This window comes from Anabrus simplex, chromosome 14, assembly GCF_040414725.1.
Source record: "Anabrus simplex isolate iqAnaSimp1 chromosome 14, ASM4041472v1, whole genome shotgun sequence".
NCBI lineage: Eukaryota > Metazoa > Arthropoda > Insecta > Orthoptera > Tettigoniidae > Anabrus > Anabrus simplex.
Genome location: NC_090278.1, coordinates 90,833,363 through 90,853,789, shown reverse-complemented (window position 1 = coordinate 90,853,789; position 20,427 = coordinate 90,833,363). Strand labels below are relative to the sequence as shown.

At 39.2% G+C, this 20,427-nt stretch overlaps 1 protein-coding gene across 1 annotated transcript in view; it reads right to left on the bottom strand.

The window, feature by feature from the left end:
• Lamtor4 (Late endosomal/lysosomal adaptor, MAPK and MTOR activator 4) overlaps nt 1-20,427 on the bottom strand; it is a 40,083-nt gene that overhangs the window by 3,861 nt on the left and 15,795 nt on the right. The window contains exon 3 of the mRNA XM_067158268.2: nt 16,983-17,103. Within this exon, the coding sequence (XP_067014369.1) occupies nt 16,983-17,103 (121 nt within the window). The remainder of the gene's footprint in view (nt 1-16,982; nt 17,104-20,427) is intronic.

Below are 20,427 nucleotides of genomic sequence, written 5' to 3'. Positions count from 1 at the left end.
TACTCTCGACGAACCAAGAGTCCACGACTGACCGCTCAGTTATGTAGACCACAGTGAGGAGATGTCACATCAGACGGTGCATGCGTGTGTGCTCTTTAGAATTCCCGTCACACTCATGGCTGGCAGTGGTCCAGTAGGTAGCCTTGAAGTACTGGCAAGCACTTTGGCCAATCAAAATGCTACATTTTTCTTTAATAATTTATTTAAAATATACAGCAAGAAATGTTTATGCTTTTGAAGACTCTCTCCAGATCTACAGGCCAAGAGCTTTTGTCAGAATGTTTTACGATGTCAATTGGTTCAGCCATTCTCTCAAACTTGCAGTAAAAAAAAAATCAACCTAGTGTTTTAATCATACAGCTAATATGTTGTTTTCTGCATTAAATCTCTAATTTCTGGGCTGATTTGGGCATAGCATGGCGTTACCCTTCAAATATTAGTTACCATGTTGACCTAAATATAAGACAGCCTCACATGTAAATCAATTTTTGGGAAGTATTTACAAGAATATCTCAGTGTTTCTTAAAGCTCAGTCAAAAACTTACTGAATTTGTTTAAACTATTTTTTTAATGCAAAACAAGACATATTCATAGTGCTAAAAAAAAAATATTTCATATTCTACTATAGTGCACTTATTTTGCTATGCATATGCATAGGTTTGCCTGGTATGAAAATGGAAAACCACAAAAACAATTTTTACGGCTGTCGTCAGTGGGGTAGCAGGTGGATTTGGACGGTGGGTATTTCCCTCCCTTAAGATCATGCCATGCATGAAATAAATTTCATTTTGGATCCATATTGGCAAATTATGTTATACAAATTGAAAAATTAGTACACTGGTTCCAGCTAGTCGATACTTGTAAGTTTATTTACAATTTAAAGTTGTAAAAGCATCTAAATAAAGTAACAGGACATGTTTCAGCTGCATTAGACCATCTTTAGCTGTCTAAACCCAAGCAGTGTTCTGACATACAGGCGAAACTGTTAAAACCTGTATATTATGTATTAAGGAGGAGGGAGGGCACGTGAGCCTGTGACCTTATGGGCCGGCCCCCACCTGAACTGCAGAAGGTAAACGAAACAATGTACCAAACCTAAGATCCATTTTTAGGTACATATTGTTATTTCAAAATGTCGGAGTATACTAGAAGCATGAAACATATTTCTGTTCACACCGGGTTTACAAAGAAATGTCAATGGTCTATTCGCAGCAACCTCTATTCCATACAAGATATGCATAAGATCAAGTTTTTCAAATATTGGAATCACACCGGTACAATCAAGACATGCAAGTGGCAACTCTATCAGCATAACTAAGTTATGTCCACACATCACAAAATGCAAAGACATGAAATAATCAGACAATTTTTATTTATTGGTGTTTAGGAGGCATTGAAAAAAGTACGTAAATGACACAGCCTATCACTGCTAAGAAGTGAGTTAGTGATACTGTAAACAACCAGCCCAGCAATAACATTCTGCTAGTTTTTTACATAAAAATGTCTATTTTAAAAGTCTTTTTTATCTGCAAATTATAAGGATACACGTTTCACAGGTTTTGGGCAGGAAATCATTAAGAGGGGGTAAATTTCAACCTAAGACTAATTCACAGGAAAGGATCATCATGCCCCCAACCCCAATGGGCTAATTCCAACAAGATGTCACTGTGTTGTGACTGAAACTTTAGGACACGTGCTTGGTATCTGTCCCAAGGGGGTTACATCAGTAGTAAGAGAGCATTGCCGTTCATCCGACCAGCACAATGCTTTAGCGTTGGATCAAACTATACGTTTTGAAAGAGACGTTAACACAGAAAAGCGAGATATTTATGAACCATGACTCCCATATTTATGCTAATACGACAACATCTCACTCGAGCATTGGTCAGTTAAAGGATTGTTACTTGGCAGCAGGGGAGGTACTATAAAATACACCTGGAATATCTTGAAAGGGTTACACATCCCCCGAAATACACTCAATAACATCATAATCGATGACTCGTGAAGCATTCTGTACTACCACCTTTATATTTCATAATTAACAGGCGATAATCACCCCATGAAACTTCCTTCTGAGAAGTCCGAGTCCAAACAGTTCTTTGTTTGTGCAGACAAATTATTTATTCATTTTTTCCCAACTGTAACAGTACAAGTGTTCTTGTAAAATTCGGGACCCTTGTGGTTACATGCAGTACATGTGCTGATGTTCTTATTAAAGCTGTCTATCAATTAAAAATTTTGATCAGTTAACTGAACGCCTTTAATCGCTTCATTAATCAAATTTTAATCGGGTTCACACAGTAACCTCGATAGCTTCATACTTAATTATAGAGTGTGGGTTGCACACCGAAAATTGTTGTACTTAACTCTGTCAACTCCTAGAAAGATACTGTATTTCTGGTACTGTCAGTAGAAACTACTACAATTTTCTCCTCCAAACCCAATTCAGTAACTACATTTTCAAACTCTTCTGTGCACTCAGTGGCAATGTGGTTTTCTCTAACATGTTTAACTTGCAATGTTGAATAACAATATTCCCCATTTGAATGAATCTGGTGAGCTGTAACCCCAAAGTAGCTACGGTTGTATGTGGAAGACCAAAAATCCCCTGTAAGATTAAAAAATTCTGCTTTTTTTTTTCATTTCATCTAACAACTTGTTTTTTTAGTGTTTTTTTTTTTTTAACCATGTTTCTACTCTCCTGCCCAATCAACTTTACTAGTTTATTCATAAGTTCACTTTCCTTACTAGAGGACTCAGACTTCATCATTAGCCGCTCCAAAGTTGACTGACAAGATGACGTAGAAGAGACACCGACAGATACACTTTGGAAGGGGTGAATATATTCAGGATGATACCGAATACTACTTGTACTTTCAGCATAACAATGATTTTCCACACTTCTTACAAAACACTGATTTTCTGTCTGTCACCTTACAAGAGTTGTTTAGTTTTAAGTCCATAAATTTCACTACGTTTTCCTTACATCAGTTTGCAAGCCATCTTTAAGTTCACAAACAATGAATGCGAATATATAATACTGTTTTCCTTCTGAATAACAACCGCACACAAACCGGGGTTTAAGTTGTCACATTTTCTATTGTGTCTTTCTAGCAATTGGTATCTGTTCATTCGCACATTACCTGGAAATTCCTCAAGTACCTTCTCCACATCTACCCATTATGCCACCTGACTGTTTTGTAAAGGTTCACAAATATACTACAACAGCCTGACCAGCATTTTCTTTCAAATAGTTTGTAAAATCAATGGCCATATAAGCAATTAATAAATTATTATTGCTTTTACCATTTTGAAAAAAAAAGATGTGAACATCAGTTAACTTTAATAACCAGTCAATCATAAAATAGCTGAGGCTTTCTCACCAAATGAAAAAATGAAATGGCGTATGGCTTTTAGTGCCGGGAGTGTCCGAAGACAAGTTCACCAAATGACAATACATCATCATCATCATCATCATGTTTTCCACTCCAGTTGCCCGGGTGTGGTTTACGAGCACTCTCCACTTCTGTCTGCCCATGTACCACTCTTCTCTCAAGACGACATCCCAGCTGATTCCTCTTGTTCCTATGTCCTCTTTCAATTGGTCCAGCCACCTATTCCTAGGTCTTCCTACCGGTCGTTTTCTGGCCACGACAGTGTGTAGCCATTGTTTTGCTGTCCTTCCATCGTCCAGTCGTTTGACATGGCCAAACCATTTCAAACGGGCCCTTGTCACTTTTTCATTCAGGGATGGGTACACACCAGCTTGCTCCCTTATTCTTTCATTCCTTACCCTGTCCCTTTTTGTCTTCTGTACCATAGTACGCAGGAACTTCATTTCTGCGGCTTGTAGTTTGCTGTCCACTTGTTGGGTTGTTGTGCAGGTTTCTAGGCCATATGTTATTATGGGGGTGAAGTATGATTGGAATAGAATCTGCTTTGATCTTAAGGGAACTTCTTCGTTCCAGAGGAGGTTCCGAACTTGATGGTAAAACTGAGCTGATTTTTGAATGCGATTGTTAATCTCATGCTGTATTCTGTTATCACTTGAAATGATGAACCCAAAATATTTATTTTGGTCTACTGTTTCCAGTTGTGTACCTTCCAGCATTATTTTTCCTTTCTTCTTCTGCCTGTTGACAGACATGGTAACAGTTTTTGATTTATTTATTGTTAATCCGTGTGCTTTCAAATGTTCATTCCAGGTGTTCAGCCTCTCTTGGACTTCCTTCTCTGTATTTCCCCAAATTACTACATCATCTGCAAATGCAAATGCATTGATGTCCATATTCTTCTGCTTAATTTCTTTCATGACTTCATCCATGACAGTGATAAAAAGTAATGGTGAAAGGGTACTGCCTTGTTGCACTCCTTTAGTGGTTTGGAACCAATCAGAATTACCGTTTCCTATCTGTACGCAACTGCAGCAGTCTTCGTAAAGCATTTTAACTTTCTGGATAAGCCCTTTGGGTACATTCTTCTTTCTTAAACATTCCCATATAGTCTTCCTTGGAACACTATCAAATGCTTTTTCGAGATCCAAAAACACTAGTGTTAAGTCTTTACCCTTCTCCCAATGCTTTTCTAACAGTATTCTAAGTGCAAATATGAGATCGGTAGTTGATCGGTGTTCTCTGAATCCATATTGTTCTTCCTGTAGTTGTGGTTCTATTATTTTCCTTAGCCTTTTTTCAGGTATTTTCTCAAATATTTTCAAACCATGAGACAATAAAGTGATCCCTCTATAATTGCTACATTTCTTCCGGCTTCCTTTTTTGAAGAGAGGTATTATTATTCCCTTTTTCCAATCATCTGGGACTTTCCTATCCTTCCATATTGCATTAATTACTCTATGAAGCCACTGTATTCCTATTGCACCAGTTGCTTTGATCATATCTGCACTGACTTCATCAAATCCTGTAGATCTTTCTTTGGGCATACTATTAAGAGCCGTCTCTACTTCCTTCCATGTTGGCGGACTCTCTTGGTCAGGCTCATCATTGCAGCTTAAACTGACCTGTGTGGTTACATCATTGGAGTCTTTCTGTGCCATGAAAAACAATTTTCCTTCACTACACTACAATTTTAATCTATTTGATTAATTGGCTGAAGTACACTGATCAGTAAATCGGATTTTTCGATTAACCAGTTAATTTGTTTGATTAATCAATTAAATTGACAGCTCTAGTTCTTATGAATACCATACATCTTTCTTTCTGCATTAATTGCTGTACAAGTTTTGTTCCATAGAATGCCATACTGTACAAAAGTCTTCAAAAACATTTTTCTAATACACATAAATACATCTCAAACAAGCAAATTTCCTTTCTTAAGAAAAGGACTTCCTTGCTGGTCTGTATTTTATGTCCTCCTTACTTCTGCCATAATTAGTCTATTAGCTAAGTAACAATATTCATGTACTTCCTTTAAAAGTTCATTTCCAAATGTGATATTTTCTGCATCGCATCACTTTATTATATTATTTTGTTTAGGAGTTATTTTCACTATGTACTACTTCTCAAAAACTCCGTTCATACCATTCAGCAATTTCTCCCAATCTTCTGCAGACTCAGATAAAATGACAAGATCATCAGACTATTACCTCTCCTTGAAGTGTGATTTCTTTCCCAATTTCCCCTCTTCGGCACACGGTCATTGGCAAATAGCAAAATACAAGAGACAAAATGAATATTGAATTTTTACAAAATTGTGGAAACTCAATCGTCAGATATTACCAGTGTTTCACCCCAAAGCGGCACGGGCTCATCAGTTGGATAACACACCTTCCCAAGACAGTGGCCGGCTATTGTGACACCACTGCAGGCTATCTTGGGATAAGCACAAATGCAGTGCCAATGTGCTAGCAAACAATCACATCTAGGCTTGCTGTAAATACCCTCCCGAATTGGAAGCAATATTATTGGTCATTGAATTTTTTTTCCTTTTCTTCCCACCACCAATGTGTCCATTCACAGAGGCCAGAGTAAAGTGGAGCTTCCACTGAAGTCTGATCTGTGCGGTGACAGTATGGAAGCAGGTGAGGTATCACATTCAGAGTTTAAATAGAGTATCTGGATGTTATGAAAGGTGCTACTTGTAGGGCTGATCATGCTTCAGCAAGGAAAGCAATAGCAAACCACCTCACTCTTCTTGTGTTACATGCGTCATTATGGAGCCATCCTCGGCTTTTGTAGTTTCCCCATAACTGCATTACCTTTCAAGGTACTCTGCAATGACCCAACAGTGTCCTCCCCAGAAATTTTCACCAGCTGAGTGGCAGGAAATACAAAGTAAAAATTTAATATGATCAAATTTCATTTTATTTCCCTCAGAGCCTTAACAATAATATCAGACATGTAAACATTAACTGCAAAATTGAACTATTTTAGTGTTATCATCATGAACAAGACATTGAACTTGTTGTGTTCTGCTGCTCGTTCGTCGTCATGAAACACCGGGACTTGCCACTTGGTTGCTGCGGAGTGCCATGCAGAATCTAGTGCTCGCATGCTAATCGCACACGATACTACGCGGTAGTCAAGCTGAACATTTGAACTCTGACATAATTCATGCAATTGTGCTGACAATAATGAAGATTTATCATTTAAATGAACAGTTTTACAGTATTTACATTTTAATTTGGAGGACCCAATGACTCAAATATGTATCAATGTTATGAAGCTAAGACATATCTAAGTTATGTTAGCAGGGAGAACACTGTTCAACTTACGACAGACATGACCACCAGGTTGAAATAAGACAACATCAAGAGTGTAGTCAGTACTGTGATGAGTGGCCTGGCTCAAGAGCAGAAAGGAAAGTCCAATTGAATGCATCTCATCAGTAGATCCGTCTCAGCTGGGAGTATTTTGCCTCCGCCAGGCCAGTAGCATCAGCTCCACAGTAAGTACCTTAGTCATCTTATGGTAGCTCACCAGTCACGTCAATTCCCTGCACCTCCTGCTGTGTCATGTCATACAAATGTCAACAACACTTGAGTGTTAATTTTTATCCTCTTTTTAGACACTATTCAGGAAGAAATTTTAAAGATGTTCTTAACCTGTCCATGGGTTTATTTTGTAATTTAACTGTCCTTGTACTTTGTTTATTGTGACTTTCAAATAACATAAAAGGAATCAGTTGGTTTTGTAAAAATCCTTTTCAGATGCTAAACAGCAATTATTTCATAAGATGTTTTTTAAAAATTTATCTGTATGTTTAAATGTCTTTGTAATCTTTTAATTTTATCTTGTAGTTTACTTTACCTGAAGATGGTCCAATTTGAGATTATATTGACTATTTTTATAACTACAGTCGAACCTCCCTTCTGCGGACACCGTCGGTTCCGAGGAAAAATGTCCGTTAAGAGAGGTGTCCGCTAAAATAAGTTTGTAAAAATAATCGAACATTTTAACGGCAAAGAACATAAGCATACATATCTTTAATTTTATTATTCTAAGTCATTTCTGTGTTAGTATTTCATAGAGATTTATTATAAGTGATTTTAAATCATTTACAAGCATTACAGCTTCTAGAAGTAATCGTGAAGCTTCGTCTGTGTAAATTTAGCACATGTATTCTTAACTGTGATATTCAGTTCTATTCTTCACAACAGTGTTTATTTGAGTTTTCCCGCAGTTGAATTTTTCAGCAAGCTTTCTCACTGAAAGTCCCTTGTCACTTTCTATAATTACATTTCTTCTTGCCTCGAGATCTAAACATGATCGTTCCTTGTTACTCATGTTTAACAGACAACTGAACTGCTACGGTATTTCTGTACCACTAATTAGCGCCTGTACTGTACTGTCTTTTCCTTCTCAAGTTGACTACCTGAGCTCGACCTTATCAGCGACAATCCGAGTTACGAATAGAATGATGCAAGAAGGGAAGAAAATCCCCAGGTAACTTGTGAGTCAAAGTCTCTGGCAGCATTTCTGGGCAATTAGAATTCTCGGAATAGGCCCATACACGACTAGGTAGAACTGCATTCCGATGTACCTTCTCTCCCCTCACACCCGAAATAGTACAAACATTCAAAAGGGATTTCCTTATGTCTGAAGAATAGTTTTAAAAGAAAGGATGACATGTGGTCCAGCGTGAACAATTGTCCTGCAACGTGTAAAGTGTCCGCTTAAATGAGGCCAATTTAACACTTGTCTTATGTAAAATAAAATCGGTTCCGAGAGAAATTGTCCATATAGGCAGGTGTTCGCTGAATAAGGGTGTCCGTTAGGACAGGTTCGACTGTATTAGTAGTACAGTATTGAATAGGTGCATGTTAATTTTAAAACAAATTCTTGTGGAAAATTTTGTTCTAAAAATTGAGAATCAATACAGAACAGAAATGAAATTCATTTGTTGTAATAAATTTCATGTTAGCTTTGTCCTGTATACTTATACTATTTTGAAAAAGCACCCACAAAGGTTATGTGGCATTAGGGAAACTACAACAACCAATGGCACTGCCATAATGAGATGTGCAAGGGATGATAAGACACTACAGTACCTAACAAAAGTTTATGACAACCAGTGAAAATCAGTTAATGAATTCCTGCTCCTACACTTATGGTAAGAATTGGTCTGCAAACATTTTATGGCTTATTCCTTTTTAAATTTAGAATTTGCTTTACGTCGCACCGACAGATAGGTCTTATGGCGACGATTGGACAGGAAAGGCCTAGGAATGGGAAGGAAATGGGCGTGGCCTTAAGGTACAGCCCCAGCATTTGCCTGGTGTGAAAATGGGAAACGACAGAAAACCATCTTCAGGGCTGCCGACAGTGGAGTTCGAACCCACTATCTCCCAGATGCGAGCTCACAGGTGCGCACCCCTAACCGCACGGCCAACTCACCCAGTCATGGCTTATTCACACTGATATACAACTTACCAAAAATAAAACTTTGAAATATCAAATGTTCAGCTGTTCCAGTCTGTATTGTGTTGCCAAATCAGATTTTTTCTGCTAGATCTGGAGGTTTTTAATTTTAAAATAGCGGATAAAAATCAATGACAGCGGCTAGCGAGTTTTCTGGGGGTCTCAAACTTATAAATAGCTGGAATCTACCCTGAAATACCATTGCTATTAAATATGATTTTATTTATCTGTCTAATCTATCATATGGCTTTAAGTGCCGGGAGTGTACGAGAACATGCTCGGCTCGCTTGATAGAGGTCTTTTGTATTTAACGCCAATGGGCGATCTGTGCGCCTGGATGTGGGATGATGATGTAGGGAGAGGGTGAAACCTGATGCCAGCACATAGCCTACTCCTGTCGAATAACACCCAGGGGTCTTCTCCAAGCTTTATGTCCCCATCTGATGGAAGAATTACCATCAACAAAGACATATGCCTTGACTCCACATGAGCATCGTGGAGAGATCTGGAATTTAATCCAGGTTTTTGGCACATAATCTAGTGATTAGGAAGTGTATACCACCACCTCCCCTACCATGCCGGCCAACATTCTGATGATGAAATTTTTTTCAGCCAACGGGACTAGAACCGGCTAACCACGGTGTCAGACCGCTTAGACTTCAACGTCTTAACGATCATGGTCACCGGGTGGACTTACTTATTAGTATAGTACTAACAACCCTAAATGTAATACTTTGTATTTTAATGCTAATAAAAGAAAACGTCTACATAATGATGCATCATGGCTTTAATTCTTATTTTCCTGAAAATAGGAAAAATGGAAGCTTTCCAGTATGCTGTACTTGTCTACCTCCTTGTGGCTGTACTTCAAATGTAAGAGGAACCACTATGGCTCAGTGACCTGTTGACAGATGAGGACAGCAGTTCCCTTCTGTCAGCATACAGTACTGTAGTCCATGTTATATCACCATCTAGATTGTTACAGCGTCTGGAAGTGGGGAACGATTGCCGATTGGTTGAACCACCCACCAGACACAACAATATATCACACATCAGTAACCATTCAGGTTTCCGTGAGAGCTGACAAGGTATCCAAATCCTATAACAGATGCAGTGCAAGTACAGTATTACATAGCAAACGTATGGCTATGAGAACGTTCCAAAACTGAGTTACCAACAGTGGAGTGGTTATCGGACCCGAAGTGTAGACTGGTTGTTGGAGATACCTGGAGAATTCTTCTACGTGTGTATAACCATACCAATTTCAAATTTTAAGAGACCTTTGTGCTGCCATCAACGAGGCTGAGGATTTGATGTGTTATACTTCAATGGCATCCTGGTAAGTTTATATAGTTCGCATGCCTGTAACTATTCTCTCCTTTTGTTGTATAATTTGGAAATTAATGTAAACTGTGATATACTGGTAATCATCTCATTAAAAATGTACAGTCTGTATTCAACCACGCCCCATTTCCAACAAATATACAGTTAGTGGGATATGGAGAGAATCTGCAGATTTTTATGGGCCATCTAACGAGACAGTGCCAAACACAGTTGGAAAGTCTGTCACTTAGTCGAGAAGAAGCTACCGTCTCCCTATATTTGCTAGCTTGACGTGATGTCAGTGAAATCTGAAAGTTCTTTCCTCTATGTCGTAATTTTAACTAAGGCCTTGAACTTGTTCCACTCCAGTAGTCAGGAAAGCGAGTCATCCTCCGCGTCAATTGACCGTCATGGAAACTCCAAGGATTGTATTTTTACGACAAGCAAACAGACATTATGCTCATAGCAAAGCAGGAGCCCAGTGCATTGTACATTCCAAATAGGCAGAGAGCTGTAATCCCTCAAGATGACTTAGAACACCTCCATTTTCTTTCAAGTGGCACCAATTTCCAATTCACTTGGTACTTTGTATTATGATAAAAAAAAGTTCCAGGGGAAACACAGTTCAAGCCAGTTTTCGGACATCGCATATGTTGCAATGTGAAGAGTGCAAACTTGTCCAAAGGATGTCTCATATGAAAAAGCTTCACTAAATATTTACCCCACTTACGGGTTTTGGCTAGTTACACCTGAAAAAGAAAGAACTTACAGTTCAGCAGACTGAAGAACCTAACCATTATAAATTAAACTATAAAAATGTTCCATTTATGGGTCTAAAGGCCGTCCTGTTCACTACATTGGAGTGGGTATATGGCTACTTTATTTTTTTAATACGTACCTATCCAGTAGTGTATATTGCCATAAAAATGACAGATGAAAGTATCTCGAGTTTTCCTTTTAAAAATGTGCATTTAAATAATAAGAACTTACACCATATTTAAATATGCTTGCAAATTCTTTGGAACGAGTCAGAGTCATCAAACCTCCGCTCCTCATACAGTACAGGCTTCCTTCAACAGACCCCACGGTCAACATGTTACAGATGGAGAATTATCACTGTTTGAATTGCGAAGTAAATATGGTACAAAATGCAGAAAGACCTACCCTACGACACTTTCATCTTTCTGCCTTTATGGCAATATACACTATTAAATAGGTATTTGTTATTGTTATTAATTTTTTAAGTTTGTTTTGGCCTACTAGGGACCATGGGGCTCGTCTTAACTCTTAGCTATGGTCTTCTGCCTTCTCTTGGCCCAGTACGGTTTCATTTTCTGGCTATGTGCCTGCTTCCTTCTGTCCGACCACTTAGGTCTGGTGGTACTTGTACTCCTTTTGTCTGTGAGGGACAGTGGGAAGACTCCTTGTAGGATTGCCTGTCAGTACCGAGATCCGTTCTCTGTGGTCTCTAATGGGATCTGTAGTTCCTCTGCGTATGATTTTACTGAGGTGATCCACTTGGTCTTGGAAGCCTTTCCCCAACTTGTCAATGTGAGGATTCTGTTGGGGAGCCTCCAGGGTTTCAAGCGGGTCATGTACCCATAGGAGGACAGTCGCCTTTTCCTCATGCACGTAACTATGTCTTCCTCATGTTCGCAGAGCTCATTGTTGTGCCTGATCTTGTGGGTGCCATTCTCCTCTCTTCTGGGTCCTAGTAACCTCCTCAAGAGCTTCCTCTCTTTACGTTCTAGTTTCCCGAGTGGGGCCCTTTTGATCATCAAGAGGCACTCAGAGGCGTAGTGTACAGAAGGTCCTACTAATAAATTGTACTGCTTCAGCTGTACGTACTTGGAGGTGTAGACGCTATAACTTGGTGCACCTGGTGTGTACGGCCAAAGTTTTGCTCTCGATTGTTGAGATCCATTCTCCTGACTGACCTGACCTGACTGCACGAAATTTAATTATGGTGTTCTTTCCTAGTGGGACTGTTATAATCATCATCATCACCATGACCACCAGCACCATTGCAGTCTATTTGGTCTAACACTGTGGTTAGCCAGTATGAGTCCCATTGATCGAAAACATTTCACCATCAGAATGTTGGCCGACAGGACAAGGAAGGAGGTGGTATTTCTATTATATCCAAGCCTTGTTACAAGTTAGAAAGCAATACAAAAGTACTTTATGTGGCAGTATTAAGACAGCAATTTCTTAATTTATTATTTTAAAAATATATTTTTGGTATAAGATTTTATTTTGTTTGTACCTTTCAAATGGGAAGAATTCTGTTTTAGAAACACTTTTTTCTGTCTTGTATCAAAATTATCATTTATCTGTGAATTGTAATATTTTTGTTTCTTGTCAAAATTTGTGAAACTGCACGTACCTGCACACGCAGCTCTGGAAGCGAGTTTCCTATTGCGCAAACAAAGACTTTTCTCGAACATTCGTCAGCAAGAATCAAGATACTTTTTATTGGAGAAATTAAGAGTTAATGCAATTGGTGAATGTGAAAGTCGCGGGTAAATTCTAAATTCTCATCGGTTCTCTTTGGTGGTTGCATCATTTCCTGTTTCTGGATCTGACTCCGCCGCTTCGGTGGGAGCGAGGTAGGATCTCCGTCTTTGATCATCTGACCATCTTAGTAAGCAGACGTGCTCCTCCTTCGGTCCCATCATGGGATACCTGGTCTCAGGGCGAGCACCGTTTCTACATTTATTTGAGTTTTTAACTTCATTTAAATGTAATAATTTCTTTTTCTTACCCAAGAGTTTATCCTTGAGATTCACTTTCATTGCTAAAATTTGTCGAAATGACTTAGCTTTTAAGCTAAGATGTTGTACCTTTTCTTTCGGAGGCAATCCTTTTTTACCCCTCGAGTTTGTCTCCCCAAATGTCTGTGTCACCTTAGAGAAGTACTGAAAATCTATGCTCATTACCTGAAATGTAACGATGCAAGTTTTCTGTACCTCTATGCTTGGTCTTATTTCTACTTTGTGTAGATTGGGATTAGACCTTATTTTAATCATCACGTATCGTTGGATAATTTTCTTTCAATTCAAATTAAGAGATTAAGTTTCTCTTACATTATGCGCATGTCTACAGGCATGCTTTAACAATTATTTAATTGCATTTTATAAATATCTTTCTATTTTGAGCTCTTAATTTATTCCTTTCTATTACGAGTTTTGATTTGTTTCCTTTTTCTTAAAATTAAATGTGTGTGATCCAAGAGCAATTACCCTCTACATGTTCTTTCTTCACAAAAGGCTACGTTCCATTACCTCTCAGGGTTCCAAGCTGCTTTCCTTATCCATTCTGTAGTTGTTGTGTTTCCTAACCTGTTGTTTACGTTTTGTGGTGCAACGCTTTTGTTGAACCTTAAGTTTTCTTTAACTGTGTTTAAAATTTCATAAATGTATTACTTTATTTGCGTAAACAAGTTGCAAGTAGTTACACTTTTCAATTGGCTCGCTAGGTCTAACATTAAGATGACTTTCTTTCAGTGTTACCTCCCTTAACTTTTACTAGTCTGTGCTCCATCTGCATAGCAGTAGCCTTTTGATGAACTTAACTGGCATTTCATCCGCAAGGGAACAATGACACCTCCTAAGACAGAACTCTTCCACCGGTAGCCATTGGTTTGCTCTTAGTTTCTCATGTTTGGTACCAGTCGCCTGATCCTCGGCAGGTGACTGCTTCTGACCTGACCTGTTCTAAAGCTGTATGAGATGGCGTTGAATTCAATCTAGTCAAAACTTTTAACTTAGGAAACCAGAGAATTCTATAATGGGGATAATTCCACCTAATCAACACTACTTGGTAGAAGTACAATGTATTTACATTTAAAATACATCATCTGCACGACTAGTTTTGATCTACAATCGATCATCCATAGCTACTAGAGAACATAACATAAAATAACATATAGAAAATAATTGAATATCACTTAATCTATTAATGTAGTTAGAAAACATAGTACACAACATTGATAAGTTAAAATCAATAAAATTTTATTGTCATATCCATAGATCCCTTATTAGGTTTGTTACACTTTTGTGTTGAAGTTCTATCTATATCTTCTTCATGATTAAACTGTGTTTGAAAGGTCCTGGTATGTTACTAATGGGACACTTCATATCCTGTGTAATGCTTATGCCAAAACTGGTCCTGCAGATAGTGTATACTCTTTAGGAGGAATTGTCCTCACATAATTGTGAGATTCGTCAATACAGACATGAAAATAATAAACTAGAATTGGGATACCAGCACAAGGTCATCATCACCTTGTGTGCAAGGGAGTGGTTGATAATTTGTGATGGCAGCGGCAGTTACTCGTTTCCTGGCTAATATCTTGCTTCAATTCCCACCGGTTTGTGTTTAAACTCCCGGTGACCGTACAGGCCAATTCTTGTGGAGAACATGCATCCAAAACAACGCACAGCTGAGGGACGGGGAGATCTTGCCTGGGTTTGGTGAAGTTTGCGTTTCTGACGCTTAATATCTTCATGGCTGCTGCGTTCTTGTTCAAAGTGTTGAACTGAGGCACAGGCATTTGCCGCCAAAGTAAACGGTCCTTGGCAAGTGTTTCCCAGGTGGCAGAAATAAACCCACAAACCTGGGAAAAACCTCGTCATTTGTGTAGATGTTGAATATGTAATTTAAGCTTTTCACGCTCCCAAAGCACACAAGGAATGATAAGAGAAAATCTTAGGTGGCAAAAGACCTAGAGGCAGACCTCAAAGGAGATGAATCGAACCAGTCAAACAAGATCTAGAACATAGAGGAGTGGACTGGAACCAAGTACAGGAAGAAGAATGGTACCTGAATCGACTGAAGTGACGAGCGCTGATGACGACGGTGATGCCTCGTGTTCACACGATATACCAATAGTTGCTATGACTTATGGAATGACCTCCGTAGGTTGACACTCAATGACATGTTACGTAAAGCTGGCACATGTTGTCTAAATAATGAACATGTGAATTATTAACTCACTAAATATGAATCCTATACCTACATAATATAAAAAAAGATAGAAACACGGAATATAAACAAACCATAAAAACTAGTCCACAGCAGATCTCAAATATAGATGAGCATGCTAAGCACTTTGAACAATACAACCGTAGCCTCCAAATGTTTTCTGTACAACAGTGTGCTCATTCTTCAGCTGACCTCTTAACAAACTAATATGAAATGAAATGGCGTGTGACTTTTAGTGCCGGGAGTGTCCGAGGACAAGTTCGGCTCGCCAAGTGCAGGTCTTTTGATGTGAGGCCCGTAGGCGACCTGCGCGTCGTGATGAGGATGAAATGATGAAGACGACACATACACCCAGCCCCCGTGCCAGCGAAATTAACCAATTAAGGTTAAAATTCCTGACCCTGCCGGGAATCGAACCCGGGACCCCTGTGGCCGAAGGCCAGCACGCTAACCATTTAGCCATGGAGAACAAACGAATAACTTAACAAGAATAATGATGAATTATTGCAAAACAAGTAGCCCATTCAATAGTAAAAGCAACCAGAACCAAAAAACCCAAGAAAGATTCATTTTCTCCAAAACCATTTGAGTTTTGAAGAAAATCACGTTCCTAGTAGAAAATTTAATTTGAAGGTCACACTGTGCACTTTATTTTTCAATAGGGCCAACTGTTAAACCGTCATTTTAGTTGATGTAGCGCAATAATTGTCCAAATTTGGCACATGCCCCTGTAAAATCCCCCCACTAGTTCGAAACTTTGAAATATTTCAAAATCATAAGTATCTCCTGCGTGACTTTGGACTTCAAGCTATATCCTCACCAATCAGTACGGTAGTTTGGAGTCTATTCAGAAAAAATAAACAAAACACAATCTCATTTTTATTAATAGTATAGATGTATGTACATTAGGCTCATAATACACTTGAATGTCACTGGTAAATGTTGCTGAACTAAAAGTTAAGCAAAACATGTCCACAATTAGACATTGTAATATGTAATTAATAAAAATCAAATAAAGTATTGAAAAAGGTGGACCCTCAAGAGATATTCTTTTATAACACCATAAATTGTTCAAAACAGACCCAATTATGAGATTTATAACTTGTCTAAACTTGTCGACCATTGTGAATGGGTGATATTAGGAACAAGTGTGACAAACTACATAATGCTGAAGTCCATTCTTGACTCTTTAATAGTTCCGAGATGATTTTCTGTATTTAAATAAGCCTCTGGTACCACTCGTCTCTCCAGCCCAGCATCGGACACTTGGGTTAGGTCCAGTGAGTGACAAGATCATTGGTCTGTTTACACATAAGGGGTTAGGCTTCCTTTAGCTGTGTGAAGGAAGGAATTCTTTCCTTGCTTCACATAAATTTTCTATGCTTCTCTCTTCCTTAAACATGCACCTGTCCACTATGGAAGCACCACCTTACCCGTGATCCACAAAAGAATAAATAGTTTTGGACGGGGTTCTGAGTGTTTCTACAGAACCTGTGAAGACATGCAAACAAAACAGTGCATGATAATGGTTCTCTTTAGGGGCAAAATTACAAGATCATCGTCCACATTATCATCAACATTCAAATGGAGGCGCTCATTATTTCTTGAAGAACAATAATGGCACAAGAAAGAGAGGAAATATGGAATCTAGGAAAACTAAGAACTTCAAAAAGCCTGACAACACACACCCCAAACAAGAATTCCTCGAGCAACACCACACTCGGGTGCAGCCACAACTCAAGCTCTTGAGTCCCGCAGAATGGACCTGAGAAGAAGCAGAGTAGTTCAGAGACTTACTAGAGATTCTCTTGAAGCCCTCTCCAGGAGGGAAGGCTACAGCATCCACTTTGTCCGAGATGGACACCAGACCGCTCACAATGTCTGCAATACGCTCATCATTCTCTAGCTCACCGCCAGACTGCAACACAAGAAACAAAATAACCTAAAAAAACAGAACTCTGTTTACACAACACAACACGCTTATTATAGTACATTTAAAGAAAATACTTTTTTTTTTGCTATTTTGCTTTACGTCGCACCGACACAGATAGGTCTTATAGCAATGATGGCAGAGGAAAGGCCTAGGAAGTGGAAGGAAGCGGCCGTGGCCTTAATTAAGGTACAGCCCCGGCATTTGCCTGGTGTGAAAATGGGAAACCACGGAAAACCATCTTCAGGGCTGACGACAGTGGAGCTCGAACCCACTATCTCCCGATTACTGGATACTGGCCACACTTAAGCGACTGCAGCTATCGAGCTCGGTAAAGAAAGAAAGAAAAAAAAAAAAGACTATTCATTATGTTATTGCATCTTGGAAATATCAAAAGTCAGCCTGAACTCTGTGAAAAAGTTTATTCCATATTGTGGAAGATTACATTTCAATTCCACTGGCCACCAATCACTTCAAATATGGGTACTCGTACCCAGCATCATCTAGGTTTTGTTCTGCAGGCTCTGTCATTCACTTCACATTTTCTCTTCTTCCACGTAATACGGATTATAAAAGGTAAGAGAGAAAGAAAACAACGCGGACGGAGAAAATTCCATAATCTTGAACACAGAACTTCTGACAGTTGTTCGCCATCTGTGATATGACAACACAAAATAAGAAAACTTAACTCCACGATGGTTGCCAAACTTCTGCGAGGAGAAGAATACATTTTAGCCGAAATATTAACAATTCATTTTTTCTTTCCTGATGTCAGAGTTTGTTTTCCAATTCTATACTCTCCACAAATATATGACGATTGGGGAAAAAGTGTTTGCAACTATTTTGCTTTTTTTCAGATATGTAAGCACATCACAAACTTATTTGTTGCGAGGGAGCTATGCAGGCATAGTGTGTATTCACAATGACAGGTACTTCTGTGATTGCTGGCAGTAGCAGAGAGAGTGCTGTGAAATACGTTGAGTGGCGAGCAACGTGCAAGATGGAAGTAGGCCGTGTTGAGCAGCGTGCACACCTCAAAATGCCTTTTCTTCAGAGAAGAAATGCGAGAGAATGTCACAACGAATTAGTGGAAGCCCTTGGGAATAATGCCCTCCCATACCATACAGTAGCACGATGGCAATCATGCAATCGGTGACGATCAACACTTGGACGACCTGTCAGTGTGCGGACCGACATGGCGCGTGCCGTTATTGAAGAGCTCCTGGAGGAAGACAGATTATGGACGCTGCTGGAGTCAGGGAGGGCAAATTGCAATGACAAATGCACCATCCACAGGATATTGCGGACAGAGTTGAAACTGCGCAAAATTGCATCATGGTGGGTACCGCACGCACCAACGGAAGTTCGAAGGTGGATGTGATATGCAACACGCTCCGACCACTTAGCATGCTGGCAACAGGATGGCGACCACTTCCTGTAGTTGCAGCTTCTCAACAATGAATTTCTCCCCAGTTGTAGGAAGGTAGCATGTCAAGCAGTAACTTCCAACACAAGTTGCTGCTATGTGTTGTTGAGATGGTCTAGTTTTAAGGTGTTAAGAACTTCCTCTGATGCTCCCTGTAACAAGGGAAGCATACCAGAAGAGCACCCTGGCAAAGATCGTAAAAATTACTTATTGAGAAGGCAAAAGAGAGGTTACAAATCTAACATAGCACAGCCTGCAGTCATCATAAAATACTATACAAGGCTTTTCAATGTCAGCGCAATAAACGACACGTCACAGTAGCGCATTCAATATTCAGAAGTGGACAGTACTTGAATTAGTGAATTTTTTCTTGCTGAGCCAACAGTATGTCTTCTGCACAGAATAGTGAACAACTCTTGGAACAAGACCACTGGACTCGACCCAGAATTGCACAGCAAGCAAAGGGAATCTGGGGGCATAAGGCCCAGGTTAGCTGCTGAAAAGCGTTTACAGGCATCTAGTATCACCTCTACACCTCCAGCATTAGACTGGCACATGCCTAGGCAGTTTCAAACTGGCTGATTTTCTCATTTTCATGGAATGTGGCAACCCTGCAGCTAGACATCTATCTCTATCGGAGACTTGTCTCCATCACATACCGGGGGAGTTGGCCGTGCGGTTAGGGGCGCACAGCTGTGCGCTTGCATCTGGGAGATAGTGGGTCTGAACCCCACTGCCGGCAGCCCTGAAGATCAATTTCCGTGGTTTCCCATTTTCACGCCAGGCAAATGCTGGGGTGTACCGTAAGGCCATGGCCGCTTCCTTCCCACTCCTAAGCCATTCCTATCCCATCGTCGCCGTAAGACCTAACTGTGTCTGAGACATAAAGCAAAATTGTAATAATAATAATAATAATAATAATAATAATGTTTTCATCACAGCCGACCAACAGCATCACAAAAAATGGTCACGATTTTGCATATTTACACAGTCTTGGTTTTAATTTTTCTATGGGTAAGAAACCTCTTGTGGAGGGAGGGTTTGTGGCTCCCTGCCAAGCACAGAGGGAGGATGTTTCCTCTCTGCTACTTCAGGTATTCTTTTGCATTATTTTTACATTCCCCCCTCTCCCTATTCCTAAATATACCTTATCGATAGGAAAATGCTACATTACCAAGCTTTCTTCTTATTCTGTGTTTACGTATTTGTCTTTGTCTCCCTGTTCTGTTGCTCCCACTTCCCACATCCGCTGTTACTGTGCTTATCCTATTGAGTTCCTAAATTTCTATGCATGACTTGTTACTTGTTTGTGCCTTTCCATTACTAATAAATAAACATTTGCTCTCCTAGTTCTGCAAAAGAAAATTCTTCAGAAAAATCTGTGACAAGAAACCGGACTAATAAGAATTATCGTAATCTATAATCTTCATTTCCGTATTGACGAATTACACAATTAAAAATAGGAAAGAATTTAGTGGAAATTCTTTCCTATTTTTAATTGTTAAGATAAGAATTAATCAGCAATTTCACTTTCTGTACAAAGATTCTGATATATAAAATATCTAGTGGACAGCAGAAATTAAATATCATAGATGCAGCTAGGAAGGACAAGAAGATACACAAACGATAAAAGCAATGACAGGTACATGCGTTCAGAGGGACAAAATGGATACCCTTTAAATCTACCAACTTCATAACTGAAGTCTGTCTGAGGTCTGTTCTAAATTAATTCCTTTTTAAGCCCCAGTACTCTCATTTAAACTTCCAAACTTCATCATACTTCGTCTTTATGCAATGTATACTTAATCCTACACTTTCCATACCATGACTGAAAAACGATGTAACTGGAAGTAATTCTAGTACCAGTGTCTGCTTACAATTGCATA